The sequence below is a fragment of the Littorina saxatilis genome, linkage group LG5 (genome assembly GCF_037325665.1).
Source record: "Littorina saxatilis isolate snail1 linkage group LG5, US_GU_Lsax_2.0, whole genome shotgun sequence".
NCBI classification, from domain to species: Eukaryota; Metazoa; Mollusca; class Gastropoda; order Littorinimorpha; family Littorinidae; genus Littorina; species Littorina saxatilis.
In genome coordinates, this window is record NC_090249.1 from 28,555,329 (window position 1) to 28,581,134 (window position 25,806).

Genomic DNA, 25,806 nt, shown 5'->3' on the forward strand with positions numbered 1-25,806 from the left:
GGGGAAAGGGGGGAGATGGGATAGGGGAAAGGGGGGAGATGGGATAGAGCCACTTGTCAATTGTTTCTTGTTCACAAAAGCACTAATCAAAAAATTGCTCCAGGGGCTTGCAACGTAGTACAATATATGACCTTACTGGGAGAATGCAAGTTTTCAGTACAAAGGACTTAACATTTCTTACATACTGCTTGACTAAAATCTTTACAAACATTGACTATATTCTATACAAGAAACACTTAACAAGGGTAAAAGGAGAAACAGAACCGTTAGTCGCCTCTTACGACATGCTGGGTAGCATCGGGTAAATTCTTTCTCGTCCCAACCAATATGGGACTCCCCCTAACCCGCGGGGGGCTTTATTTGTACAAATTTTCTTTTAAGGGTAAAAGCAATATTTTCAGAAACAATGAGCAGCAAACAAAAAAGTAATTTGCATATTTCCCATAACAGAAAAGTCTACCTTTGACCTGAAAATCAAATGGGCACATGTACCATACTGCTGGAAAAGCATCACACGAGTCTGGTTGAAAAAATACAAACACAAAAAAAAGTGTAGCATATACCCATGCTTAGTCTAAAAATGGCTCTCAAAAACTTGTATTATAAAAATGATAATGATACCGTTTCACCGAGAAAAACAACATTGATTAAAAGGCAAAACTCAACAGTTGAAAGAAAAAAATTTAGGTCCAAGCTAGGTATAAAATCACGGGTCGAGTATTTGTACAAAGCTGTTTATCTTTGGGGATGTCAAAGAGCACCTACCCATATGCGATATACGATATCAGAAAACAATAGCAACAACACAAAGACAAATAACAGTACATTGCATAAACATATCATCCTATTAAGCCTCATATTGATTGATTGATATCATACATGTAAAAAAAGAAAAAAATTCTAACTAACAGACTTCAAACAACGCATTATCATTTTGCAATCACACAAAAATACCAGCATGACTTCCGATTCTGCGTGTAAAAGCGTTTGATGTCAGATATGTTCAGGCTCAGCTGTAACTGAAATGAAATGTTCTACACTAATCGTCATAAAAAAAACTAAACACATACATTTAGCTGTATAACTTTGTGATGCGGCCAGTTATAGTAAAAACCAAGTATATTGCCAGAAAGGTAATTCATTCCCCTACCGTTTGAAACAAAGAGGAGAGGAGAACCCCTCTGTTGACAACAACATCACCCTGAAAGCAGCCACTGCCAAGTACAGGAGAGCCTACCTCCAAGCAGCAAGATCAAGCTGGAGGGAGAAGACGGAGAAGCTGAACCTAGAAAGGGACGGCAACAAGCTGTGGAAGCTGACGAAAGCCATGAACGGCGAAGACACAAGAGCAGCGACAATCACCATCTCGCAGGGCCAAGAGTTGCCGACAGGAAGAAAGGCTGCCAACCTTTTCATTGACAACTACGAGAAAGTCAGCAACATCACTGTACCAGAAGAAAGAAGAGCAGAGATACAGGAGGAGAGAAGAACCTCCAATGAACATCAGCCAGAGGAACACATGAACAAGCCGTTTAACCATCAGGAGCTGGCAGATGCCATGAAAGCATTGCATGAAAGAAAGTCGCCAGGGCCAGACAAGATCACCAACGAGATGCTTCTACATTTAGGCAGGCACAAGGGCAAAAACACAGCTACGGAAGCTCTACAACAACAGCTGGAAGACTGGCCATGTCCCGCAAGTCTGGCGAGAAGCTGATATGGTCCCGATCCACAAGAAGGGCAAAGACCGAGCGAAGGTGGACTCATACAGACCCATCAGCCTCACTAGCTGCGTGGGAAAACTCATGGAACGGCTGATCAACACCAGACTCACTTGGCATCTGGAGAAGAACAACATCTTTTCTCCAGAACAGGCCGGCTTCAGGCAACATCGCTCGACCGAGGACCAGGTGACATACATCGCCCAGAAGATCGAAGATGGCTACCAGGACAAGAAACACACCCTGACGATCTGGATTGACATGGAGAAGGCCTTTGACAAGGTCTGGAAGGAAGGGCTGAAGCTCCAGAAGAGTGGCGTGGCCGGATGTATGTTCCCGAGGATTTGCCAGTACTTGAACAACAGGAAAGCAAAAATCCATGTAAGCGGGCAGTACAGCCGGAAGAAGACGCTGAAAGACGGAGTCCCACAGGGCGGAGTCCTCAGCCCCACCTTGTTCCTAGTCTTCATCAACGACATTGTCAAGGACCTCCCTCGAAATGTCCATGGAGCCATCTACGCGGACGATCTTGCACTCTGGTGCTCAGAAGAGCACATCGCAACAGCAAACTACAGGATGCAAGAGGCGCTGAAAGTGCTTGAGGACTGGACAAAGAAGTGGCTCGTCAACATCAACACCAGGAAGACCACTTACACGATCTTTAGTCTGTCCCCGAAAGAACTGAAGGTCAACCTCAAGCTCTGCGGACAGACGCTGCAGGCTGACAACACCCCCACGTACCTTGGCGTGACCTTTGAAACCTGGAAACAGCAGACAGAGAAAGTCGAAGCCAGAGCCAAGCTAAGGTTAGCACTAATGAAAAAGCTAACTGGCACAACGTGGGGCGCAGATGCAGCAATCCTCAAGAAGATGTACGTGGGCAGCGTCAGACTAGTACTTGAGTACGGAGTCAGTGACGGCATGGGGCACAGCAGCCAAGTCAAATTTTGACAGAGTCAGCAAGGTGCAGAACCAGGCGGCCAGAATCATCACTGGCGCCATGCGGTCAACCCCTATCCAAGAGCTGGAAAACATCATGGGCCTTGAGCCCATGGAAGACAGAAGGGACACCAAACTCCTCACCCAGGCAGCTAAATTCAAACGACTGCCAACTCACCCCATAAAAGACAGACTGTGCCAACCAACGAAAGGAAGACTGAAGAGAGGAAGCTTCATCCACCAGACGAGGGTGTTGGAAAGGAGACACCAAGATATCCTGGACCAGCAACCCAAAGATATCCCCCAATACCTTGAAAACCCAAGCTGGAGTGATGAAGGAAGACCCCAGATACGCCGCAGTATTCCTGGCGTTGGCAAGAAAAACTGCCAGAGCTGTGCTGAACTGAAGTCTCTCACCATTGAACACATCCACAACTCCTACCCCCAACGCCAATGGACTCATGTATACACTGACGGATCTGCTGACCAAGCTGTCAGAAGTAGTGGTGCCGGAATCTACATAAAGTACCCAGGAGGTCGAGAAGAAGAACACATCTCCCTCGCTACCGGCCTCTACTCCACCAACTTCAAGGCTGAAGCAGTAGCTCTCCAGACAGGTGCAGCCCACATTGAGCACAGTCCACTCTCCTCCAATAACGTTGTGTTCTTCAGCGACGCAAAGTCAGTTCTGCAGGCCTTAGACACTGCCAGAGACAAAGAACTGAATGACCTGTCATCCGCCTTGACCTCCCTGTGCAGAGCCCACACAGTCGTGCTGCAATGGGTCCCCTCCCACTGCAACATACTAGGCAACGAAGCCGCAGATACTCTGGCAAAGGAGGGCACTACGAAGGATCAGAATGACAGATCAACCACCTTCAAAGAAGCCAAGACCATCATCAAGGCCAAACAACACAAAAAGTGGTTGCAGCAGCAGCCACACTACAACAAAAACGACGCCTTTCATCTGCTCACAAGGTCTGAGCAGGTCCTCATATTCAGGCTGTGGACAGGCCACAACCGAATGAACCACCACCTTTTCACCAAGTTCAGAATTGGCCAGTCAGACCAGTGCCCTTGTCAAACAGGCAGCATGACAACGGAACATCTGCTGCAGACTTGCCCACTACATGATGGCCTCAGGAGCCAGATCTGGGCGGAGGCGACCACGGTGCAAGGGAAGCTCTATGGCAGTCTGGACGACCTACAGCGCACGGCAACATTTGCGCGAAGAGCCGGCGTTTCCATCTGAGTGATCGACAAGAAGAAGAAGAAGAAGAAGAAGAAGAAGAAGAAACAAAGAGTTTCATTTTTCATCAATTAGTGCTTATGCAGTGTACTGGAGACCTAGGACACCCCCTAAAATCAAAAGAGTGTGTAAAATATCACGGCGTTTTGACGAGTTTTTTGGACGAACTGAAACTTTTCATAACTCTTTTTATCGCATGTTTACTGATCACATGACAAAAACAGCTTTTGTCATTGGTCAACTAGGAACTGTATATCAATTGACATCGCGCAGGAAGTTCCTAGTGAATTTGACATCGCGCAGGAAGTAGCTTTCCAATTCTAATTTTGAAGAATAAAATCTCACCTGAAGGAAACAAATGTCTCCCTTTTTTTTAAATCACAAATTCATAAAAGAAAAGTAATTGAATCAGAAAGATTAAGCTGTGCAATGAATAAAATCAAACTTTTCCCACCCAGCTTTAACAGAGAAGTAGTAGAAAAGAATGTTACAATCTTACCGACTGAGGTAGTTGGAACAGCCATATAAACAAAGCTGACCTTGAAAGTACCAGTAGTGGCAGTACTTAAAAAACTGTGAGATCTCTTGCAGTGTTTCAGCGCACATCACTCACAAAAAGGCAGGAAATGAGCAGCCGATTTAAACAGTTCGCACCTGCATGAACCATTGTCCACCTTTCTTAGTCGTAGCCATACATCAACCGAACAACTTTCAGCATCTTTCACACAGTCACAGCGCCGTCGGAGGACGCCATTTTGGATGTGTCGTAAGCGAGACTGAGCTTCGACAACATTATTATGAAGTCCGCCGATACCGACAAATACCTGGAAGCTTTCTTGGGCACAGACAATGAGCCAGAGGACTTCGCTGATACTGCCTGGCGCACTTCAGTTCCTGCCATCGTTCAGAATTGCCAAATCGAACAGTCAAAAAGAGTACGACTGAGGAAGTAACTGGGACATTCTTCGCTGTTCCTTCAAACTGGCAACTCCACTGAACTTGTTAGCCTTTGTTGGTGATCTGTTTCGACCGTATATTTTTGTTCTTTTTTCATTATAAATGCCTTATTTTGTCTGAGAAAAAGAACCAGTTACTGAAAAATAAAAGTAAGAGCAGCAAAGTTACGAAAGCAGGAAAAGACAATCCAACATTTCCAACATTAACAAGAAATTCCTCCGAGGTAGGAAAAACACCCCCGTCCTTACCATTCTCACTGCCACCAACTGAGAAGGCACTGCTAACAAGTGTGGTTAAAATAAGTTGATTGAGTGGACAAAGAGACAGGCGGAGAAAAAGACAAATCAATATAACTCTTTCTGTAACACCTACTGACCGCATACAGAAAACAAAAGATCCCGAAAAAAAAATCGGTTTGCGCTGCGCGCTGAGAGCAGGTATTGAAATATCTCATCGACCAGATTTTGTCCGGGGTGTATCTGCCGCTTCGCCGGATAGCAAGTAGAGCCGAATACCCGGCTTGAGTGGCGCACTGTACGCCGGCTTCGAACCATGGACCCGTCAAGCTTCGGTCCCTTCCAGACTCGTGGAATGGGAACAGCACGAACATGATTCAGGGGCCATAATGCCATTCCTGATCATATCATGTCGAGTCCCATACTTGTCGACGACGCCCTAGGTACCACATCACAAACAGAACTGTGCAATACACAGGTGTTTTCTACAGACACACTCAAACACACACACACAGAGAAGCCGTATATATATATCTATATCTATTGTATAAATATATAGAGATAGATGAGAGTGTATTTTTCGCGTGGCTATAAATTGATTCGACCTTTGCACTTTTACAGTGAGGATAATTTACGGGTCCAATTTACGTTCTGGACACTGCGGTGACCTTCTAAAAATAGTAACAGAACGCCGGGAATATCCGAAGATGCCCCCCCTCATACTACAGTGCACCATACGAAGGAAGGGAGGTAAACGCTGAAAACATGGAGAAGATAAGGAAGAGTTATGCCGTAGTTGATCCCCCCAAAAAATCAAAATCCACCAATAACTCCCTAACCGTGTGTTTGACTGGTCCCAATTTTTGTAAGGACCATCTCAGGAATGTATAGAACCTGTTCACCAAGTTTGGTGACGATCGGTCCGTTCATTCTTGAGATCTACTTGCGAACACAAACAAACACACAAACACATCGAGTGAAACCTATACACACCCCTATACCGGGGGTGTAAATACAAGGCTGTAGCCTCCCTTGCGTTTGTCTGACTTCTTAGGTAGGTTTATGATTCCTACTGTTCCGAAATCGAATGCGATAAAGGCTGAATCATATCAGATCTCGGCTTACGCTTCGATCTGATATGATTTCAGCTTTCTCGACATTCAGACTGATAAATGTTGATATCACAGTCAAATCTAACGATAACTAATATCATATATACCCAGCCAGCAAGACATTAGCGGCCGATAGTCGGCCGAACACCCTTCAAAAAGTCGGGCCGGTGACGTCAAAAGAGACGACGCGGGTGATATCGATTTCAGCGGGAAGACATCGGGACGATGTCGGCATAAGGTGTCGGGCCGCAGGTCCAACAAGCCATCGGGCCGATTAACATCGGACCGGATGCGTGCCGCCATAGTACAGGTGTTCGGCCGCCTGTCGGCCGCCTCGTTGCCTCTTTGCAAAAGTTAGTCGGGCCAACACCCGCGTCGTCTCTTTTGACGTCACCGCCCCGACTTTTTGAAGGGTGTTCGGCCGATTATCGGCCGCTAATGTCTTGCTGGCTGGGTGCAGCTACAGATACAGCAGTATGTACAACCCCCCCCCCCCCCCCCAAGTGTAACAGTGCAAAATCCACTTACAGCTACAGCTACAGCAGTACAACCCCCCTCCCCCCAGTGTTAAAGTGGAAAACAAACCTACAGATACAGATACAGCAGTATGTACAACCCCGCCCCCCTCCCAGTGTAACAGTGCAAAACACATCACCAGCTACAGATACAGCAGTATGTAGAACCCCCCTCCCCCTACCGTCCTCACTGTAACAGTACAAAACACACCTACAGCTACAGATACAGCCGTATGTACAACCCCCTCCCTCAGTATTACAGTATAAAACACACCTACAGCAACAGATTCAGCACGGTATGTACAACCCCCCCCCCCCCCCCCCCCAAGTGTAACAGTGCAAAAATTACTCACAGCTACAGCTTCAGCAGTATGTACACCCCCTCCCCCTAAGTAACAGCACAAAACACACCTACAGCTACAAATACAGCAGTATGTATACCCCCCCTCCACCCCCACCCCCAATGTAACAGTGCAAAACACACTTACAGCTACAGATTCAGCAGTATGTACACCCCCCCTCCCCCAACCCAAGTGTAACAGTGCAACAAGAAGGGCAAAGCCCATACGACTCACATGCTTGACCTTGACCTTTACATGACCTTGACCTTCAGGGTCAAGGTCAAATAACTAAACCTAGCAATGACATCATACACTAAGAACTGCTTTACACATTTTTCCTACCAAAATACATGTAACCTTGACCCCAGGTCAAGGTCATCCAAGGTCATGCAACACAAAGCTGTTAATTCAAGACATAGGAAGTACAATGGTGCTGATTGGCTCTTTCTACCATGAGATATGGTCACTTTTAGTGGTTCACTGCCTTATTTTGGTCACATTTCATAAGGGTCAAAGTGACCTTGACCTTGATAATATGTGACCAAATGTGTCTCATGATGAAAGCATAACATGTGCTCCACATAATTTTTAAGTTTGAAACAGTAATCTTCCATAGTTCAGGGTCAAGGTCACTTCAAAATATGTATACAATCCAACTTTAAAGGACCCTTGCGACCTTGACCTTAAAGCAAGGTCAACCAAACTGGTGTCCAAAGATAGGGCTTACATTGCCCTGTATAGCATACATAGCTAAGGTTGCCATTCTCGATAACTTCAGAAAAAAATGCGAAAATGTGAAAAATGGTCGTTTTTAAGACAACAATTACGGCCCCTGCGACCTTGAACTTGAAGTGAGGTCAAGTTGCCGCACATGTTTTTTGAGATCTTGTAACCATACACCATCAGGCCACATCAGGTGTTGATAGACGTAATAGTGTCCAAGAAATATCCAAAGTTAAAGTTTTCCGGACGGACGGACGCCGGGACGGACGGACGACTCGGGTGAGTACATAGACTCACTTTTGCTTCGCATGTGAGTCAAAAAACACCTACAGCTACAAAAACAGCAGTATGTACACCCCCCCCCCTCCCCCTACTGTAACAGTACATAACACACCTACAGCTACAGATACAGCAGTATGTTCAACCCCCCCCCCTCCCCCCCTACTGTAACAGTACATAACACACCTACAGCTACAGATACATCAGTATGTACACCCCCCCCCCCCCCCAAGTGTAACAGTACAAAACACATGCACCTACAGCTACAGATTCAGCAGTATGTACAACCCCCCCCCCCCCCCCCCAGTGTTACTGTGCAAAACACACCTACAGCTACAGATTCAGCAGTATGTACACCCCCCCCCCCCCCCAAGTGTGCATCAGTGCAAAACACACCACCAGCTACAGATAGATCAGTATATGTGACCCTCCACCACGGAATGAGTCGCATGTCACCTTTGCATGATTTTCATATTTTTACATTTTCCTAAAGAGTTTTTTATGCTCTATCCAGTGGTGAAAACTGTTTTAGAAAAGAGCGAAAACTGTTTGAGTTATAAGCCTGTGACTAAGGTGACCCTCACGCTGTTACCAGACACTCCCCGGACTTATATTAAGCCTAGCGCAGAACCGCGCGAGGTGACATGCGACTCATTTCGTGGTGGAGGGTCACATATGTACAACCCCCCACCCCCCCAAGTGTTACAATGCAATACACACACCTACAGCTACAGCTACATCAGCATGTACACCCCCCCCCCCCCCCCCCAAGTGACAGTGCAAACCACACGTACAGCTACAGATTCAGCAGTATGTAAAAAACGAAATCACTTACTCGCTCCATCCGTCGGTTGTCCTCGAGTTGACCGGTCAGCAACTCTGATTGTCACTGCCAAGTCTCTGACTGGCTACACAACTATTGAACTATCACCGCCACCACGTGGCACTGGGACCAGCACTCAGATTGAGATCCCGAGGCGACATTCGTCTCGGATAACATATCATCAATGTGCTGTCCAACATTCGCAAGAATGTCTCTTCTTTCGATATTAACTTGAACTAAGAAAACAAATAAAATTCGCTCACGCGAGAAAGTAGCAGCCATGTTCATCTTGTTTACCGTAAGGAAAGCTATTTGAGTAATTCAAGTATATATGATGGCGTATTTTTAAAATATAAAACTCATGGTTTGAGCTCATGCTGTATTTGATTGCAAATATACAAACAAAACTTACAATTAATTATCCTACTCCTATGTGAAAAAGTCAACAAATATGAATAATTTAGTTTCGCATTTGCAGGGTCATGTCACGCCGTTGACGGCCCGACGTTTGAACAGGGGACGTAACAAATGTTAAAATAATGATAATAAATTTGTTATCTCCCGTAACTCTGCATATTTTTATCGACAGCAACATTGCGTCGGGCCGATGTCGGGGTTTATTACGTACATTTGCCGAGTTTTACACACAGTCAAAACGATATCGGCGCTACAACGGACGACGACACACGACATATGACGACGTCACCCAACTGAAATCGTCAGTCAGCCGACGAAAGCTTGCTAGCTGGGTAGTTGCAAAAATTCAGCATTTGACACACTTCAACACAAATGAATATTACAATTAGGGATCAATTGTGGTACAAAACCAACAACACGCTTGGGTGGTAGGGAAATGTGAACGCGAAACAACAATTACGAAAAACAGGTCTTCCAACATCAAAACCCAGTCCAGCGCAGCAGACTGAACTGGCATGCTTTTTATCGCTGTGAGTGACGTGCCAGTTCAGTCTGCTGCGCTGAACTTGGTTTTGATGTTGGAAGACCTGTTTTTCGTAATTGTTGTTTCGCGTTCACATTTCCATACCACCCAAGCGCGTTGTTGTTTTTGTACCAAATTTGATCCCCAATTGTAATATGCAGTTGTGTTGAAGTGTGCCAAATGCTGAATTTTTGAAACCACACTGTAAAAAAGTTATTACAGTTTAATCAAACTTTTCTGACAAGTTCCAGTACGTCCAAAAAAACTCATCAAAACGCCATATTTTACACACTGTTTAGCAATTGTGTTATAAATACTCATGTAACATTTAAAAACAATAGAATGAGCCATTCCAAAACAACAGGGTTTTTACCCACATTGCCCACAAGAAATGACGCCAAAAAAGCCTTTTACGGGTTCTGACGAGGCTGACCCGTACCTGTCTTCTTCAAAATGGCAAAACAACACGGCTAGGCACAACAGCTGAACCAAATCAATTTGTATGGGTAGAAAATGAGATGTTCTTTAATTTGAGGTCACTCTTGTATTTAGATTTTTTGTGTATTTTAGTGTCTGCAAATTTGCTTTTGCGAATTTGATTTTGGGGTGTGTCCTAGGTCTCCGGTACACTGCATAAGCACTAATTGATGAAAAATGAAACATGAATAACATGAGATTTAAAACGGTCGGAAAAATACACAGATCACTAGATAGTCTTATCAAAAACACAGTGAAAGCCAAGCATTAGAAGTTTAATGTCATTCTGAATGGAACAGACCCGCAGTACTAAACAAGAACATCCCTGCAACCCAACCGCAATGTATGTTGCATTTCAGATCAGACAAGCTTGCAAGTGTGTATACTTGAACGACATTTAGTACAGCGCACCTATGATTGCTGCTTACTTGATGCTCACAATAATGACCATAGATTTGATTTATATCACAATGCACAGTACCAACCAAGAAAAAACACATGAAAAGTCCCGGTGAGAAACTGGAACAACGAATTTTTTTTCGGGCTTTTTCGATATTTAAAAAAAAAATGCCAAAGAAATTAGCAATTTCTTGAACAAAAATGAGAACCCTATCATGCTGCATATCAAATGAAAGGGCTTGAGCTGAATAACAAGAATATTAAGCTAAAATCCATTTCCGGTCAAATGCTGATGAAATATTCAGTAAGAACGTTATTTCCCGCGGTAACGGTGATCATACCTGATGACGAAAAGCATCATAACAAAGAAAATCCCAGCTGATCGTCGAAAGCGAGCCACCTTCAAGCACAGTCAAGAAGACAGTTGTTTGTCTTGGCACCTTCCACATGATAATGAGCTATCTGGGAAGTATTGGCCATCTCATGGATGGCTCAGGACTTCAACAGGTCATGGAGAAGGTGTATGCCCCTAACTCGGTCACCCACATCATGAGCGGTAAAGCATATTCAAGATCTGTTCGGGCTCATCTGTTGGTGATGGCTGCTTTACATGCTGTGCTCCTTAGTATGGCATTTGAGATGCCCTGGCTTCCGTTTCAACACCATCCACCACCTCAACAGTATGAAGATGAGGATGATGTTGATGAGTTTCAAGAAGATGCCAGTCTGAGTGATGAAGAAGAGTTTTCAGTGGAAGCCAATGTGATCGGCAGTGATGTTTTGTGTGATAAGAAGAGTGTTGAAGAGGATGCTGTCAACATGGAAGATGTCACAGGTTTCTTGGACATTGAGCTTGAAGAAGTTGATTGCAGCTCTGATCTGGATCATGTCGCCGCTCTGTTGGGTCGTCTCTTGAAAGACAAAATCGACGCCAAGGAGGCCGCTGCTGATCCAGCTGTAGGTCGCATTGTGGACAAGGTTCAAACACTCAAAGAGGCTTGCAAAAGCAGAACCAGCAAGCTGTGGCTGCTCTACATTGAAATGGTTGGACTTCTGCAAACTACCATCAAAGCAGAGAGAACGGGTAATTTTCAGCTTCACCTGTCAGCTGTTTCAATGATGCTGCCATTTTTTGCTGCTTCTGGTCATCGTCTATATGCCAAGTCCGCAAGGTTATACCTGCAATAGATGATGCACTTGTCCGAGACACACCCCGACGTGTACAGGGACTTCATGGCTGGACATCATGTCCTCCGACGGAGTCAACGTTTTTGGGCGGGACTGTCATGCGATCTGACGATAGAGCAGACTTTGATGTGTTCCCTCAAGTCAAGTGGCGGACTCACGAGAGGCAGGGGAATGGGTAAACTCCAGCGGCTTGTTTGGTTGCTCTCCATGCCGTCTTGCGCTGCAGTGAACCAGTGGATGGTATCCTTCACCCATGGTGACTCAAACACTGAACATCACAAAGATCTCACGGAGGCAAGACAGCGGAAAGATGACAAGGACACCAGCACTATAGTTACATACGTTCTACAAAGAAACCCTTTTGAGACGGAGGGACACCAACTTGTCTGCATAGCAACTGGCCTGACATCAGACACATCTGCTAACATGGACAGTGCCAAAGTGATTGGGCATCGAATTCTCCAGACAATGACAGGCCAAGCAGTGTCAGCGGTCAGTTTCAAGAAAAAGGAGGAGGCTGTGACCATGAGCACCAAACCCACTGTCAAGATTGGAGGTGAGCGAGTCAGCATAGATCCACAGCTGCTTTTCCAGCGCCTTCTTCATGTTGCTGGTGGTGACTTGTCCAAGCTCCAAGACATTTTCCAGCATGAACTGACAGCTCTGCCCTCATCCTTGTTTGACGACAGCGGGTTCATGCGAGAATCCAGCAAACACCTCTTGGCAAAGCACTTGTGGGATGCCAGTGAAGGCTGCAAGCAGGAAATGTTGAGAACCAAAGATGTTCACTACATCCTTGATGGGGGCTCTTTAATTCATCAACTGTCTTGGCTGAGAGGCACATCCTCATGCAACAGTCTTCTTTGATGGGTATTTTGAGGGCCCTTCGACCAAAGACATGGCCCATGTTCAAAGACGCACCCTGCCTGGCCGTGATGTGCAGTTCACTCCTGACATGTTGCTCTCAGAGAAGAAGGAGGAGTTCCTCTCCAACACCACCAACAAACAGCGGTTCATTCATCTTGTTGGCAATTGCTTTGAGGAGAATGGGATTCCGGTGCAGCATGCTCAGGGGGATGCTGACTGTGTCATAGTTCAGGTCGCACTTCAGTCTGCCGTAGAGTACACTACATATGTTGTTGGGGAAGACACAGACCTACTCATTCTTCTTCTGTTTCATGTCAAGTCAGACATGAAGGATGTGTTCTTCTCCTCAAGCAGGGCAAGTACAACAAGACTTTGGGACATCAGATGAACGCAGAGCCTTCTTGGCCCCAATGTGTGCAAGAATATCTTATTCGCGCATGCATTTAGTGGCTGTGACACAACTTCTCGGCCTTTCAGTGTCGCAAAATGTGTCCCAGTGAAGAGACTGCAAAAAAAGAACAAACTTTGAAAATAGTGCCAAGGTTTTCCTGCAGACTAATTCGGATCACCAGATGATTGCAGAGACAGGAGAGAAACTGTTAGTCGACATCTACAAAGGAAATGATGGTGACACTCTTGACAAGCTTCGGCTGGTAAAGTACCACGAGAAAGTGTTCACCGGCTCTAAGCAAGTTCAGCCAAAAGTCCTGCCTCCTACTTCAGCTGCAGCCAAGTACCACTCCTACAGGGTCTTTTACCAGGTTCAGGAGTGGGCTTGTTTGGGTACCAGTCTGGAGCTCATGCCTGAAGAATGGGGGTTTCAGCTTCAGCGGGGACAGCTGCTTCCTGTTCACGCTGACATTCCTCCAGCCCCTGAGGAGTTAATGAACATCATCAGATGTGGTTGCACTACTGACTGTTCCTCACAACGCTGTAGTTGCCGGAAGGTCGGCCTTAGCTACACAACTGCCTGTGGACAGTGCCGTGGAATAAGTTGCCTCAATTCGATGCTTCCCATGGATGAAGAGGAGGAGGAGACTAATATTTGAGGTAGGAGTCACTAGGACTGTAGAAATAGAGTCAGATAGGTATCTAGGTTGAATTATGCATCATGTAGGGGATTTTCTTTGTTATGATGCTTTTCGTCATCAGGTATGATCACCGTTACCGCGGGAAATAACGTTCTTACTGAATATTTCATCAGCATTTGACCGGAAATGGATTTTAGCTTATTATTCTTGTTATTAGGCTCAAGCCCTTTCATTTGATATGCAGCATGATAGGGTTCTCATTTTTTTCCAAGAAATTGCTAATTTCTTTGGCATTTTTTTTTTAAATATCGAAAAAGCCCGAAAAAAAATTAGTTGTTCCAGTTTCTCACCGGGACTTTTCATATGTGTTTTTTCTTGGTTGGTACTGTGCATTGTGATATAAATCAATTGTATGGTCATTATTGTGAGGTGAAATCATAAGTGGCCTAAAAAAAACCAACAAGTCGCGTAAGGCGAAATAACAACATTTAGTCAAGCTGTCGAACTCACAGAATGAAACTGAACGCACTGCTTTTTTCACCAAGACCACATACTCGTAGTTTCGTCAGTCCACCGCTCGTGGCAAAGGCAGTGAAATCGACAAGCCATGCAGAATAGTGCGGTAGTGGTCGCGCTGAGCCGGATAACACGCTTTTCTGTTAGTCTGTTCTTTTTAGCTTACTGAGTTTGTTTTAATCCAAACATATCATATCTATATGTTTTTGGAATCAGGAACCGACAAGGAATAAGATGAAATTGTTTTTAAATCGATTTCGGAAAATTAATTTTAATCGTAATTTTCATATTTTTAATTTTCAGAGCTTGTTTATAATCCAAATATAACATATGTACTGTATATGTGTTTGGAATCATAAAATGACGAAGAATAAAATGAAATTGTTTTTGGATCGTTTAATAAAACAAATATTTAATTATAAGTTTCCGATTTTTAATGACCAAACTCATTCATTAGTTTTTAAGTCCCCAAGCTGAAATGCAATACCAAAGTCCGGCCTTTGTCGAAGATTGCTTTGCCAAAATTTCAATCAATTTGATTGAAAAATGAGGGTGTGACAGTGCCGCCTCAACTGTTACAAAAAGCCGGATATGACGTCATCAAAGGTATTTATTGAAAAAATGAAAAACACGTCCGAGGATATCATTCCCACGAACTCTCATGTCAAATTTCATAAAGATCGGTCCAGTAGTTTTGTCTGAATCGCTCTACACACACACACACAGACAGACACACACACACACACACATGCACACACACACACACAGACACACATACACCACGACCCTCGTCTCGATTCCCCCTCTATGTTAAAACATTTAGTCAAAACTTGACTAAATGTAAAAACAAAAACAAAAACAATTAAGCAGATTTAGAAAGGGGAAACAAACTATAAGCAGATAAAATATATCTATACAAAACAACTGGACATGACAATTGCTTGTCCCGTCGCGATATAACCTTGAATGGTTGAAAACGACGTTAAACACCAAATAAAGAAAGTAAGACAATTGCTTGTGAAGGTTATGTTTGAACAGAAAAGAAGAGTTATAGGCCAAGCTTATAAATTAGTACACACAAACACACAGAGACGAACACACACTCTCTCTCTCTCTCTCTCTCTCTCTCTCTCTCTCTCTCTCTCTCTCTCTCTCTCTCTCTCTCTCTCTCTCTCTCTCTCTCTCTCTCTCTCTCTCTCTCTCTCTCTCTCTCTCTCGAATTGCCGATAACTTGATTTACATTCCCCAATACTCTGTTTTGCGACGCGACAGCGCAAGGAAGAATCAGACAGGCATTGCAGTCTATATTCATGAATCTTCTTCTTCTTTTGCGTTCGTGAATATTCATGAATCAATTTCTGAATTTGCAATTTCCTGATTTAGAGGACGACAATATTGAGTGCATTTGGATTGAAGTAAAAAACTGTAAATCCTCGCCTCTGCTCATAGGTTATATATATCGTAACCCTGTCGAAACGTCGATTTGGTCAGAATATTTCATTCAGATGATGGATAAAGTCAAATCACGCAATAAAGATATTGTATTGCTTGGAGATTTTAATATTAATCTGAATAAGCCTCAAACAGTATGGAATTCAACAACAACTTTATTAGGTCTTCATCAACTGGTTCTGAACCCAACAATCAATCAATCAATCAATGAGTCTTATATCGCGCATATTCCGTGGGTACAGTTCTAGGCGCTCTGCAGTGATGCCGTGTGAGATGAAATTTTATACGGCCAGTAGATTGCAGCCATTTCGGCGCATATTTACCTTTCGCGGCCTATTATTCCAAGTCACACGGGTATAGGTAGATAATTATTAACTGTGCCTAAGCAATTTTGCCAGGAAAGACCCTTTTGTCAACCGTGGGATCTTTAACGTGCACACCCAATGTAGTGTACACGGGGGGAGGTTCGGACACCGAAGAGAGTCTGCACATAAAGTTGACTCTGTGAAATAAATTTCCGCCGAACCTGGGATCGAACTCACGCTGACAGCGGCCAACTGAATACAAATCCAGCGCGCTACCAACTGAGCTATATCCCCGCCCAAGAATAACAGACACAACTGCAACTCTTATTGATCACATATATACTGATATTAAGAAGATTGTTTCAAATGTGTATGTGTCCAATTCCAGTATTAGCGATCATATGCCTATTTTTTGTTCGGTCTCTATGCTTGCCTAAATCAGGACCAAAAGGCCACACGACCATAGAATACAGAAGTTTTAGACATTTTGATGAGTCTGCATTTTTTCGTGATCTTAGTGAAGCTCCATTTCAGAGCGTTTTTGATTTCAGTCTTGCAGATGATGCTTTTGATCACTTGTATAGCATTTTAAGCACAATTATAGATAAGCACGTGTACCCCTGCGTCAGCATAGAGTAAAACATGCCAGACTTCCGCCTTGGTTAACATCAGATATTATAGAGGCGATGGCTCTGAGAGATTATTTCAAGGAAAATAAGATGACAGACGAATATAAACAGCAGAGAAATGAGGTGTTAAACCGTGTGAGACAATCAAAAACTGGTTACTTTGATAAATTAATTTCCGATAAGAAAGATACTGCAACAATTTGGCGGGCAGTAAATGAAATCCTTGATAAATCAAGGAAAAAGTCAACGGAAACTAATAAATGTAATTACTGTTGTGATGTAACTGATTTCATTGAACACTTCTTTTTTGAATGCCCGGTTGTATACAAATTCTGGAAGTTTATTGAAGAATTTATTTTTCGTACTTTAGAAATTAAGATTGTTTTGAAAGTTAGTGATGTTTTATTTGGTATGCATTTTGTAATGGTGAAAAATGCAACTATGTATAAATTGAACCACATTATCTTAATCGGAAAGATGTGCGTTAGTATATATAAAAAAATTAATTCGTTTTTACCGTTGGAAAGTATTTTTAATGGGCAGTTACAGATAAGAAGCATTTTTGTGTGAGTGTTCGAAGAACAAAACGTTAAAAAAGTTAGCTTGTTGTACTCGATAAGTTGTATTTAATTCATTGTATGAGATCTTGTTAATTGTTGTTATTTATTTGAATAAAAAATTTTGAAAAAAAAAGAAATAAAAAAGGAAAAAATCAACTGCTAATCTAACAAAACTATCTGCGGAAGAATTTAATAATCATTTTATATCTTTAGCGGATAAATTGAAGGCTTCTGTGGCAGAAACAAATTATCCGGATACAGATGACTGTTTTGAAAAATTAGACAAATACTGTCAGCGGAACAGAATAAACAATGAAGCGTTTATCATTCCTCCGATTGCAGTTCATGAGGTCGGAACATTTATTGAAAACCTGGAGAATAAAAAGTCCATGGGTCCGGATAAAATACCCGTGAAGTTATTGAAGCTTTCTCTAACGTATATTGTGGATTCGCTCACGTTTGTATATAACCTTAGTATTGAGCAGAACTTTTTTCCGTCTAAACTGAAAAGCGCCAAAGTCATACCCCTTCCCAAATGTAAAGATCTCTCAGACCCAAGTAATTTTAGACCCATTTCTTTGCTGCCTGTTTTGTCAAAACCATTAGAAAGGCATGTGCACAAGCATCTTCTTGCTTACATGGAAGAACAAAATTTGTTCCATCAGTTTCAATCCGGTTTTCGGTCCAAGCATTCTTGCCACACAGCTCTTACGTCTCTCTGTGAAGCTTGGCTGTCAGCAATGAACAAGTCTGAAGTTACAGGAGCATTGTTCTTGGATTTTAAGAAAGCATTTGACTTAGTCGATCATTCCATATTGCTAAAAAAATTACACTATTATTTTAGAAACGATTCGGTCTGTGACTTCTTTAAATCGTATCTTGCTGACCGGACACAGTATGTCACTCTACAGTGCCAGAATTCGTCTACTGCACTAATAAGACATGGCGTCCCTCAAGGGTCTATATTAGGACCTATTCTCTTTTGTATTTACGTTAATGATTTGCCTTTACATGTATCGGATGATAAAGTCAAATGCGAGTTTTTTGCAGACGATTCGTCTATTCATACCAGTAACACCTCGTTGGAATCAGTAAATTTTTCCCTGAAGAACACTTTGGACGAAGTTGCGAAATGGTGCACATCAAATGCCATGATACTGCACCCAGAAAAAACTAAAGGCATTGTTATTACCACAAGACAAAAGCATCAGCTAAGTCCTCTTAAATTACAACTGTCCTTAGGTACAACTCAAATACAGCAAGTTAAAGAACATCGCATACTTGGTGTAACTGTTGATGAAGAAATGAAATGGCAAACACACATAAGCAACCTCTGCAAAGTGTTATCAAGGAATTTGTATTTGTTGTCAAAACTCAAACATTATGCGAAGTCTGAAACATTAAAAATGTTCGTTCATGCTCATATAATGCCTCATATTAATTTTGCTTCGACATTGTGGGATGGCTGCAGTGATGTTCACTTATTAAAACTCAATTCTCTGTACCGTCGTGCTGCAAAACTTATCCTGTATGAATCGCACATGTCTACAGAAATGAAGTTAAACAGCCTTAATTTCCTTCCCCTAAACACCCACCTTGCATACAATAAGGCTGTATAAATTAGTTCATGGTGATGTGCCCAGTTATGTGCAATCCTATTTTACACATGTTACGAAGAGGTATGGGTCTCAAAATTTACTTCCTCCAATTCCTCGTATAGATCTTTATAAATCCAGCTTAGCTTTTTCAGGATCATCTCTGTGGAATTCTTTGCCAATAGAAATCAAACGATCCGCATCATTAAAGGCCTTTAAAAGGCAGTTGCACACACATTTGATCACACTACAAACTGCCCCTGATGTCTAGTTTCCATTGTGTACTCGGATAATGCATGCAATGCTCTTAAGTGATTTGTTTTTTATGTTTATACTCGATCATTATTTTGATGTTTTACTAGTTTAATACTTTGATTAGATACTGTTCCTTTTAGGTATGAAATGATAGCATGTGCATGTGTGTAGGTAAGCGAGCGCACGCTCGCGCGCGCGAACATGTGTTTGTGTATATGTGTGTATGTGCATGTGTGTGTGCGTGTGTGTGTGTGTGTGTGTGTGTGTGTGTGTAAGTGTGTGTGAGCTTGTGTGTGCGTGTGTGTGTAAACGAGGGTGTGTGTGTGGATGTGTGTGTGTGTGTGTATGTGCGCAGTCTTTGCTTTCGTTTACAATTATTCTCTGTAGTATGTTCCAAGAACAGGTTGGAAGATTAGTCTCTCTCTCTCTCTCTCTCTCTCTCTCTCTCTCTCTCTCTCTCTCTCTCTCTCTCTCTCTCTCTCTCTCTCTCTCTCTCTCTCTCTCTCTCTCTCTCTCTCTCTCTCTCTCTCTCTCTCTCTCTCTCTCTCTCTCTCTCTCTCTCTCTCTCTCTCTCTCTCTCTCTCTCTCTCTCTCTCTCTCTACGAAAAACAACGAGATCAACAACAACTACACCGGATCACGTAAATTGTAATACTCTAACCAAGTTCCTTTCAAGACAAAAAAAAAGTCCTGAAAAGTACCATCCAATCGCCATCAACGATTCTGCCACACTGAATTAACCCAACGCTTGCTGATCTTGACACAATGACGACAACGACGTTATGAATAACACTCAGCGACGGCGTATGTACTCCACCAGGAAACAGGCGGCGGACACAGCGAAGAATATGCCTCCAATGATGTCGAAGGCGAAGCCAAAGTGAAGACGAAATATTCTGTAGTTGTCTTCAATTTCACTGCCGAAGACTGCCGCCGCACCAAACGCTAGGATGGCTGCACAGGATTAAAACGTTTGTTTAGATTGTGATACCGTCCTGAAAATGTATTTTATAGCATTGTTTTATTTAGATTTCTATTCCGTCACACAGTCCTAAATTCAGCAATAACAGTCATGAGTTTAATACCGCCCTAGCATCAGCATGTGTTGTTCATACAGGGTGACAAAAAAATGCAACCCTCACAAATGCTAATAACTTCTACATCGGCTGACTTCATATTTGGGGGACATAAACTTCAGCCAATGCATGACCCTTCCACAAAGTGACAGTTTTATATTTTAAAGGGTCTGACTTCTGTACAATTTCAAAATAAGTTTCCAAATTCGGCGGCGATCGACTCAACAGTACGAGGTTCGAAATTGAGCGGTAGCCAAACAAACCCAATTTAAGCCCTCCAGATTGTTACCTTTGGAGTAATTCGAATGACATAGTATACCTTAATCAACATTAGACAATCAGTGACTTGAATACAGCAATTAAAGACAGGATCAGGGCATTTCCCTTGGATGAATGCGTTTTTGTCATTGATGAATTTTGCGCGACATTGCGCAAGTGTAACTTTACAACGAAGGGTTTAATTTTTCCAGTCATTTGAGATTAGCGAATATTTTCATAGTTGTTTTGCATGAACTTCAGTTCGTCCACGACCATTCTACAAAGTTTTGAGTCTGTAGGTAAAATGGTCCGACATTTAACGTTTCTCCAAAATGTGTTCCAAATTACACCTCCGAACTTGTCATTGGCACGAAAGCTTTCCTGTCTAGGCATTGCCCGCCCTGAACCTAGCTTTAACTTCTTTCTTCTTGCACGAAAGTCAGAACACTTAAAGTACAAAATCGCCACTTTGTCGAAGGGTCATGCATAGGCTGCAGTTTATGTCATCCAAATTTAAAGTGATTCGGGCAACAGATGTAGAAGTTATTAGCATTTTCGAGGGTTGCCTTGTTTTGGGGGGTCACTCTGGATAACGTTTTGTTAGCGTCCTGAAAGTATGTAACAACATGTTGTTTTCCTTCTGATTTTGATCATAAATTGAACATTTCTGACATGCATAAAAAAAAGTATGCTGAAATGGTACAATGCATGCGAAATGTGCAACAAGAGTAAGTGAGAGTTAAGCACAACCAATCCCTTGAGAGTTATGCACAACCAATCTCCTGAGAGGACAACACACCTTGAAATGAACAAGCGGCGCTCATCCTAAATGTCTGCTTGGTAATAGACGAACTCCGGTAATAACTCTGTCGGGTGTGTATGAGTTGTGACTGAAAGAGTGAATACTCTTGCTTTTATGGAGGCAAACTTTACCACACGTGGTAACTCCCCTTGCTAGTGACTGTCACGTGGGAAAGTTTGTCTCGATAAAAGCAGGTGTATTCACCCTTTTACAACTCCAACAATCAAGCAGAGTTGTTTTTGAATATCGTCTATTCCCACTGAGCTACATCACACATGAATACTGTCAAAACGTAAGGCACAATTTAGGTACGTACCTATACTGCACATGTCCAACAGTTGTTTAACAATATAAACCTCAACAATCCAAACACGAAGAAGCATTGACTTTACCTGTTGCACAGTCTAGAATGACGGAGATGAGGAGGAATAGTTTTTGTTTGCCATAGAGGAAGAGGATGCGGAGGATGAAATCAGCCATGAGTGCAATGAGGGCCAAACATGCCAGAGCCTGTGTTCCTTTGTACCAGCCTACAAAAGACACACACACATACAAGAAAACTGAGTTAGTTCAGGCAGGGACCTATATAGGTCTATGGTTCAGGAGATGAGTATTTCCATGTGACGGCACTGGGGCCCCAAAACATTCCGAGAAAACTATTCTTCAGTGTTCACAATGATGTCAAATGTTAATAAATAACTTTGAAAATGATTATTTTTTGCAAGGAAAAATATGTCAATAACATTTAAAACTAACAATGATTAAATGGTGATCAAAGTACAAAACCAAATGCTGAGAACTCGAAACACTTTCTGGACAAAAATTTCGTGCAACCTCTGGCATTAATTAGTTTTAAGATGGGTCATCGAGTTCAAGAAAAACACTCCACCGCTGGCTCAAACTAAAATTCTCGCTGTACGTACTTCTCTACTACGCAGAAAATGCAAATCAAGAAAAGGGCATAAATAAAGGCCGTGAGACGTAAATTACTATCTACTACTACAACTACCACTACTAATAATACCACCATCACCTCTACCACCACTAACTGCTACTACTACTAAGTACTTCAAACCCTTTTAAGACTCTACGAAGCAGCTTACTTGTATCGCCAAATACCGGTAGATCGTTGAAGTGCGAAGAACTGGTGGTTTTAAAACAGATGGAGGATACACATAATTCCCACAGACCCATGCGGATATCGTGCTCATCAATGTTAAGGACGACCCAATAAGAGACAGAGAATCCAATGAGGAAGAAACAGGTTCCCGCAACAAAGCACGCTAGTCCAACTTTCCCCGCCTGCGTTAGGTTGTCCAGAACCATCTTGAAGCTGTGGATCTCCCTCTCCTGGCGTTGTTGTTGTTGCTGCTACGTGGACCTTACAGCTGAGGATCATACAGCTGTGGACATTACCGCTGTGGATCTCCCTCTCCTGGCGTTGTTGTTGTTGTTGTTGCTACGTGGATCTTACAGCTGTGGATCTTAGAGCTGTGGACCTTATACGGTAAAGAACAACTCGGTTAGTTTGATACACACACACACACACACGCACACACACACCACACACACACACACACACACACACATAGGTGGTTTTACAGTCATTTGGGGTCGGCTGTGTATCAAAATGCCATCTTGCTCAAAACACAGGCATTTGGGGTCTCTTTTGTTTTAAGTGTTAGAAAGTTTCTTAAAACTTCAATGAGCGTTAAATGCCATTTTAAAGTGTGAAAACTCATTTCAGGAGGTTATTACATAAAATGCAACCTCCAGCGTGATTTTTAGAAAAACAGACATTTGGGGACGATGTTTGCTGTACAGCAGTGAAATGGGGACGTATGTGTACACAAAGTGCAGAGCTAGAATTACGTTATCGGTGCTATGAATGTTTTAGGTGTTAGAAAGTTTGTTAAAACTTCAATGAGCGTTAAATGCCATTCTAAAGTGTCAAAACTCATTTCAGGAGGTTATTACATAAAATGCAACCTCCAGCGTGATTTTTTAGAAACAAACAGGTATTTGGGGACGATGTTTGCTGTACAGCAGTGAAATGGGGACGTCCAAAAGTGCAGAGCTCCCGCAGAGCTATATGAATGGTTTCATCACATACATGGCGCTAGGCGACATATGTTGTGAAAAATTTTACAAATCACGTTTTTGCGCCCGATATTTTCTTGTCATCTCCAAAGTCAAGGGACAAACACGAAATTCCTTGACTTTTGGGGTAGCGCGACTCTGTTAATTTTAAGAATTAAAACAAAACAAAAAAATCATTACTAGGATGTCCCATCGTTGGGAAATTCCGGTCGCTTCCTCCGAGTGGAAAGCTAGCAGTGACAGAGTCGCACTACCCCAAGTCAAGGGATCTATTAGTCCTGTTTCGCCGTTATCCCAATTCGCCCCCATCCCATTTTGGCGACATTTCTCAGGCCAAGTGTCATTTTACCACCATATCATGTACCATTAGCTCCACATCCCATTTTGGCGCAATCCCGTTTGGCCGTTAGCCCATTTCGCCCCCATCCCATTTTTGCGACATTTTACAGGCCAAGTGTCATTTTACCACCATGTCATGTACCATTAGCTCCACGTCCCATTTTGACGCAATCCCGTTTGGCCGTTATCCCATTTTGCCCCCATCCCATTTTTGCGACATTTCATAGGTTATGTGTCATTTTAATGCCATTCTAAAGTGTCAAAACTCATTTCAGGAGGTTATTACATAAAATGCAACCTCCAGCGTGATTTTTTAGAAACAAACAGGTATTTGGGGACGATGTTTGCTGTACAGCAGTGAAATGGGGACGTCCAAAAGTGCAGAGCTCCCGCAGAGCTATATGAATGGTTTCATCACATACATGGCGCTAGGCGACATATGTTGTGAAAAATTTTACAAATCACGTTTTTGCGCCCGATATTTTCTTGTCATCTCCAAAGTCAAGGGACAAACACGAAATTCCTTGACTTTTGGGGTAGCGCGACTCTGTTAATTTTAAGAATTAAAAAAAAAAAAAAATTCATTACTAGGATGCCCCATCGTTGGGAAATTCCGGTCGCTTCCTCCGAGTGGAAAGCTAGCAGTGACAGAGTCGCACTACCCCAAGTCAAGGGATCTATTAGTCCTGTTTCGCCGTTATCCCAATTCGCCCCCATACCATTTTGGCGACATTTCTCAGGCCAAGTGTCATTTTACCACCATATCATGTACCATTAGCTCCACATCCCATTTTGGCGCAATCCCGTTTCGCCGTTAACCCATTTCGCCCCCATCCCATTTTTGCGACATTTTACAGGCCAAGTGTCATTTTACCACCATGTCATGTACCATTAGCTCCACGTCCCATTTTGGCGCAATCCCGTTTGGCCGTTAGCCCATTTCGCCCCCATCCCATTTTTGCGACATTTTACAGGCCAAGTGTCATTTTACCACCATGTCATGTACCATTAGCTCCACGTCCCATTTTGGCGCAATCCCGTTTGGCCGTTATCCCATTTTGCCCCCATCCCATTTTTGCGACATTTCATAGGCCATGTGTCATTTTACATGCCATTCTAAAGTGTCAAAACTCATTTCAGGAGGTTATTACATAAAATGCAACCTCCAGCGTGATTTTTTAGAAACAAACAGGTATTTGGGGACGATGTTTGCTGTACAGCAGTGAAATGGGGACGTCCAAAAGTGCAGAGCTCCCGCAGAGCTATATGAATGGTTTCATCACATACATGGCGCTAGGCGACATATGTTGTGAAAAATTTTACAAATCACGTTTTTGCGCCCGATATTTTCTTGTCATCTCCAAAGTCAAGGGACAAACACGAAATTCCTTGACTTTTGGGGTAGCGCGACTCTGTTAATTTTAGGAATTAAAAAAAAAAATTAATTACTAGGATGTCCCATCGTTGGGAAATTCCGGTCGCTTCCTCCGAGTGGAAAGCTAGCAGTGACAGAGTCGCACTACCCCAAGTCAAGGGATCTATTAGTCCTGTTTCGCCGTTATCCCAATTCGCCCCCATCCCATTTTGGCGACATTTCTCAGGCCTAGTGTCATTTTACCACCATATCATGTACCAATAGCCCCACATCCCATTTTGGCGCAATCCCGTTTGGCCGTTAGCCCATTTCGCCCCCATCCCATTTTTGCGACATTTTACAGGCCAAGTGTCATTTTACCACCATGTCATGTACCATTAGCTCCACTTCCCATTTTGGCGCAATCCCGTTTCGCCGTTATCCCATTTTGCCCCCATCCCATTTTTGCGACATTTCATAGGCCATGTGTCATTTTACCACCGTGTCAAACCACTAGCGCCACATTCCATTTTATCGCCATGCCGTTTTGCCGTCATCCCATTTTGCCGCCATCTCTATTTCGCGACATTTTGGATTGTGGCAAAAATGGAATTTGGCGTAAACGGAATGTCTTCCTAGTTGAATAACGCAGTATAGTAGTATAGTGAGGCTTGGCAAGAAGAATGAATAAAAAATGTGATGGCGGCCAAATGGGATGGTGTCAAAATGGGATGACGTGCTATTGTTATGACACGGTAGTAAAATGAC

General features: G+C 43.0%; 3 protein-coding genes across 5 annotated transcripts in view; 1 reads left to right on the top strand and 2 right to left on the bottom strand.

The window, feature by feature from the left end:
* Positions 1-25,806, bottom strand: part of LOC138966786 (pre-mRNA-splicing factor 38A-like) — a 325,120-nt gene that overhangs the window by 88,196 nt on the left and 211,118 nt on the right. The window lies entirely within an intron of this gene.
* On the top strand, positions 11,903-12,766 carry LOC138967720 (uncharacterized). The gene has a single exon (XM_070340375.1). It carries the CDS (start codon positions 11,903-11,905, stop codon positions 12,764-12,766), a length of 864 nt encoding a protein of 287 aa, XP_070196476.1.
* The window catches only part of LOC138966788 (uncharacterized), a 100,992-nt gene continuing 94,927 nt past the window's right edge, over positions 19,742-25,806 (bottom strand). For all 3 annotated transcript variants that reach the window (XM_070339127.1, XM_070339124.1, XM_070339125.1), the window contains exons 2-4: positions 22,349-22,744; positions 21,638-21,775; positions 19,742-20,063 (exon numbers count right to left, since the gene is read on the bottom strand). In XM_070339127.1, coding sequence (XP_070195228.1) covers positions 19,903-20,063; positions 21,638-21,775; positions 22,349-22,571 — 522 coding nt within the window. In that variant the 5' untranslated portion in view covers positions 22,572-22,744 and the 3' untranslated portion in view covers positions 19,742-19,902. The remainder of the gene's footprint in view (positions 20,064-21,637; positions 21,776-22,348; positions 22,745-25,806) is intronic.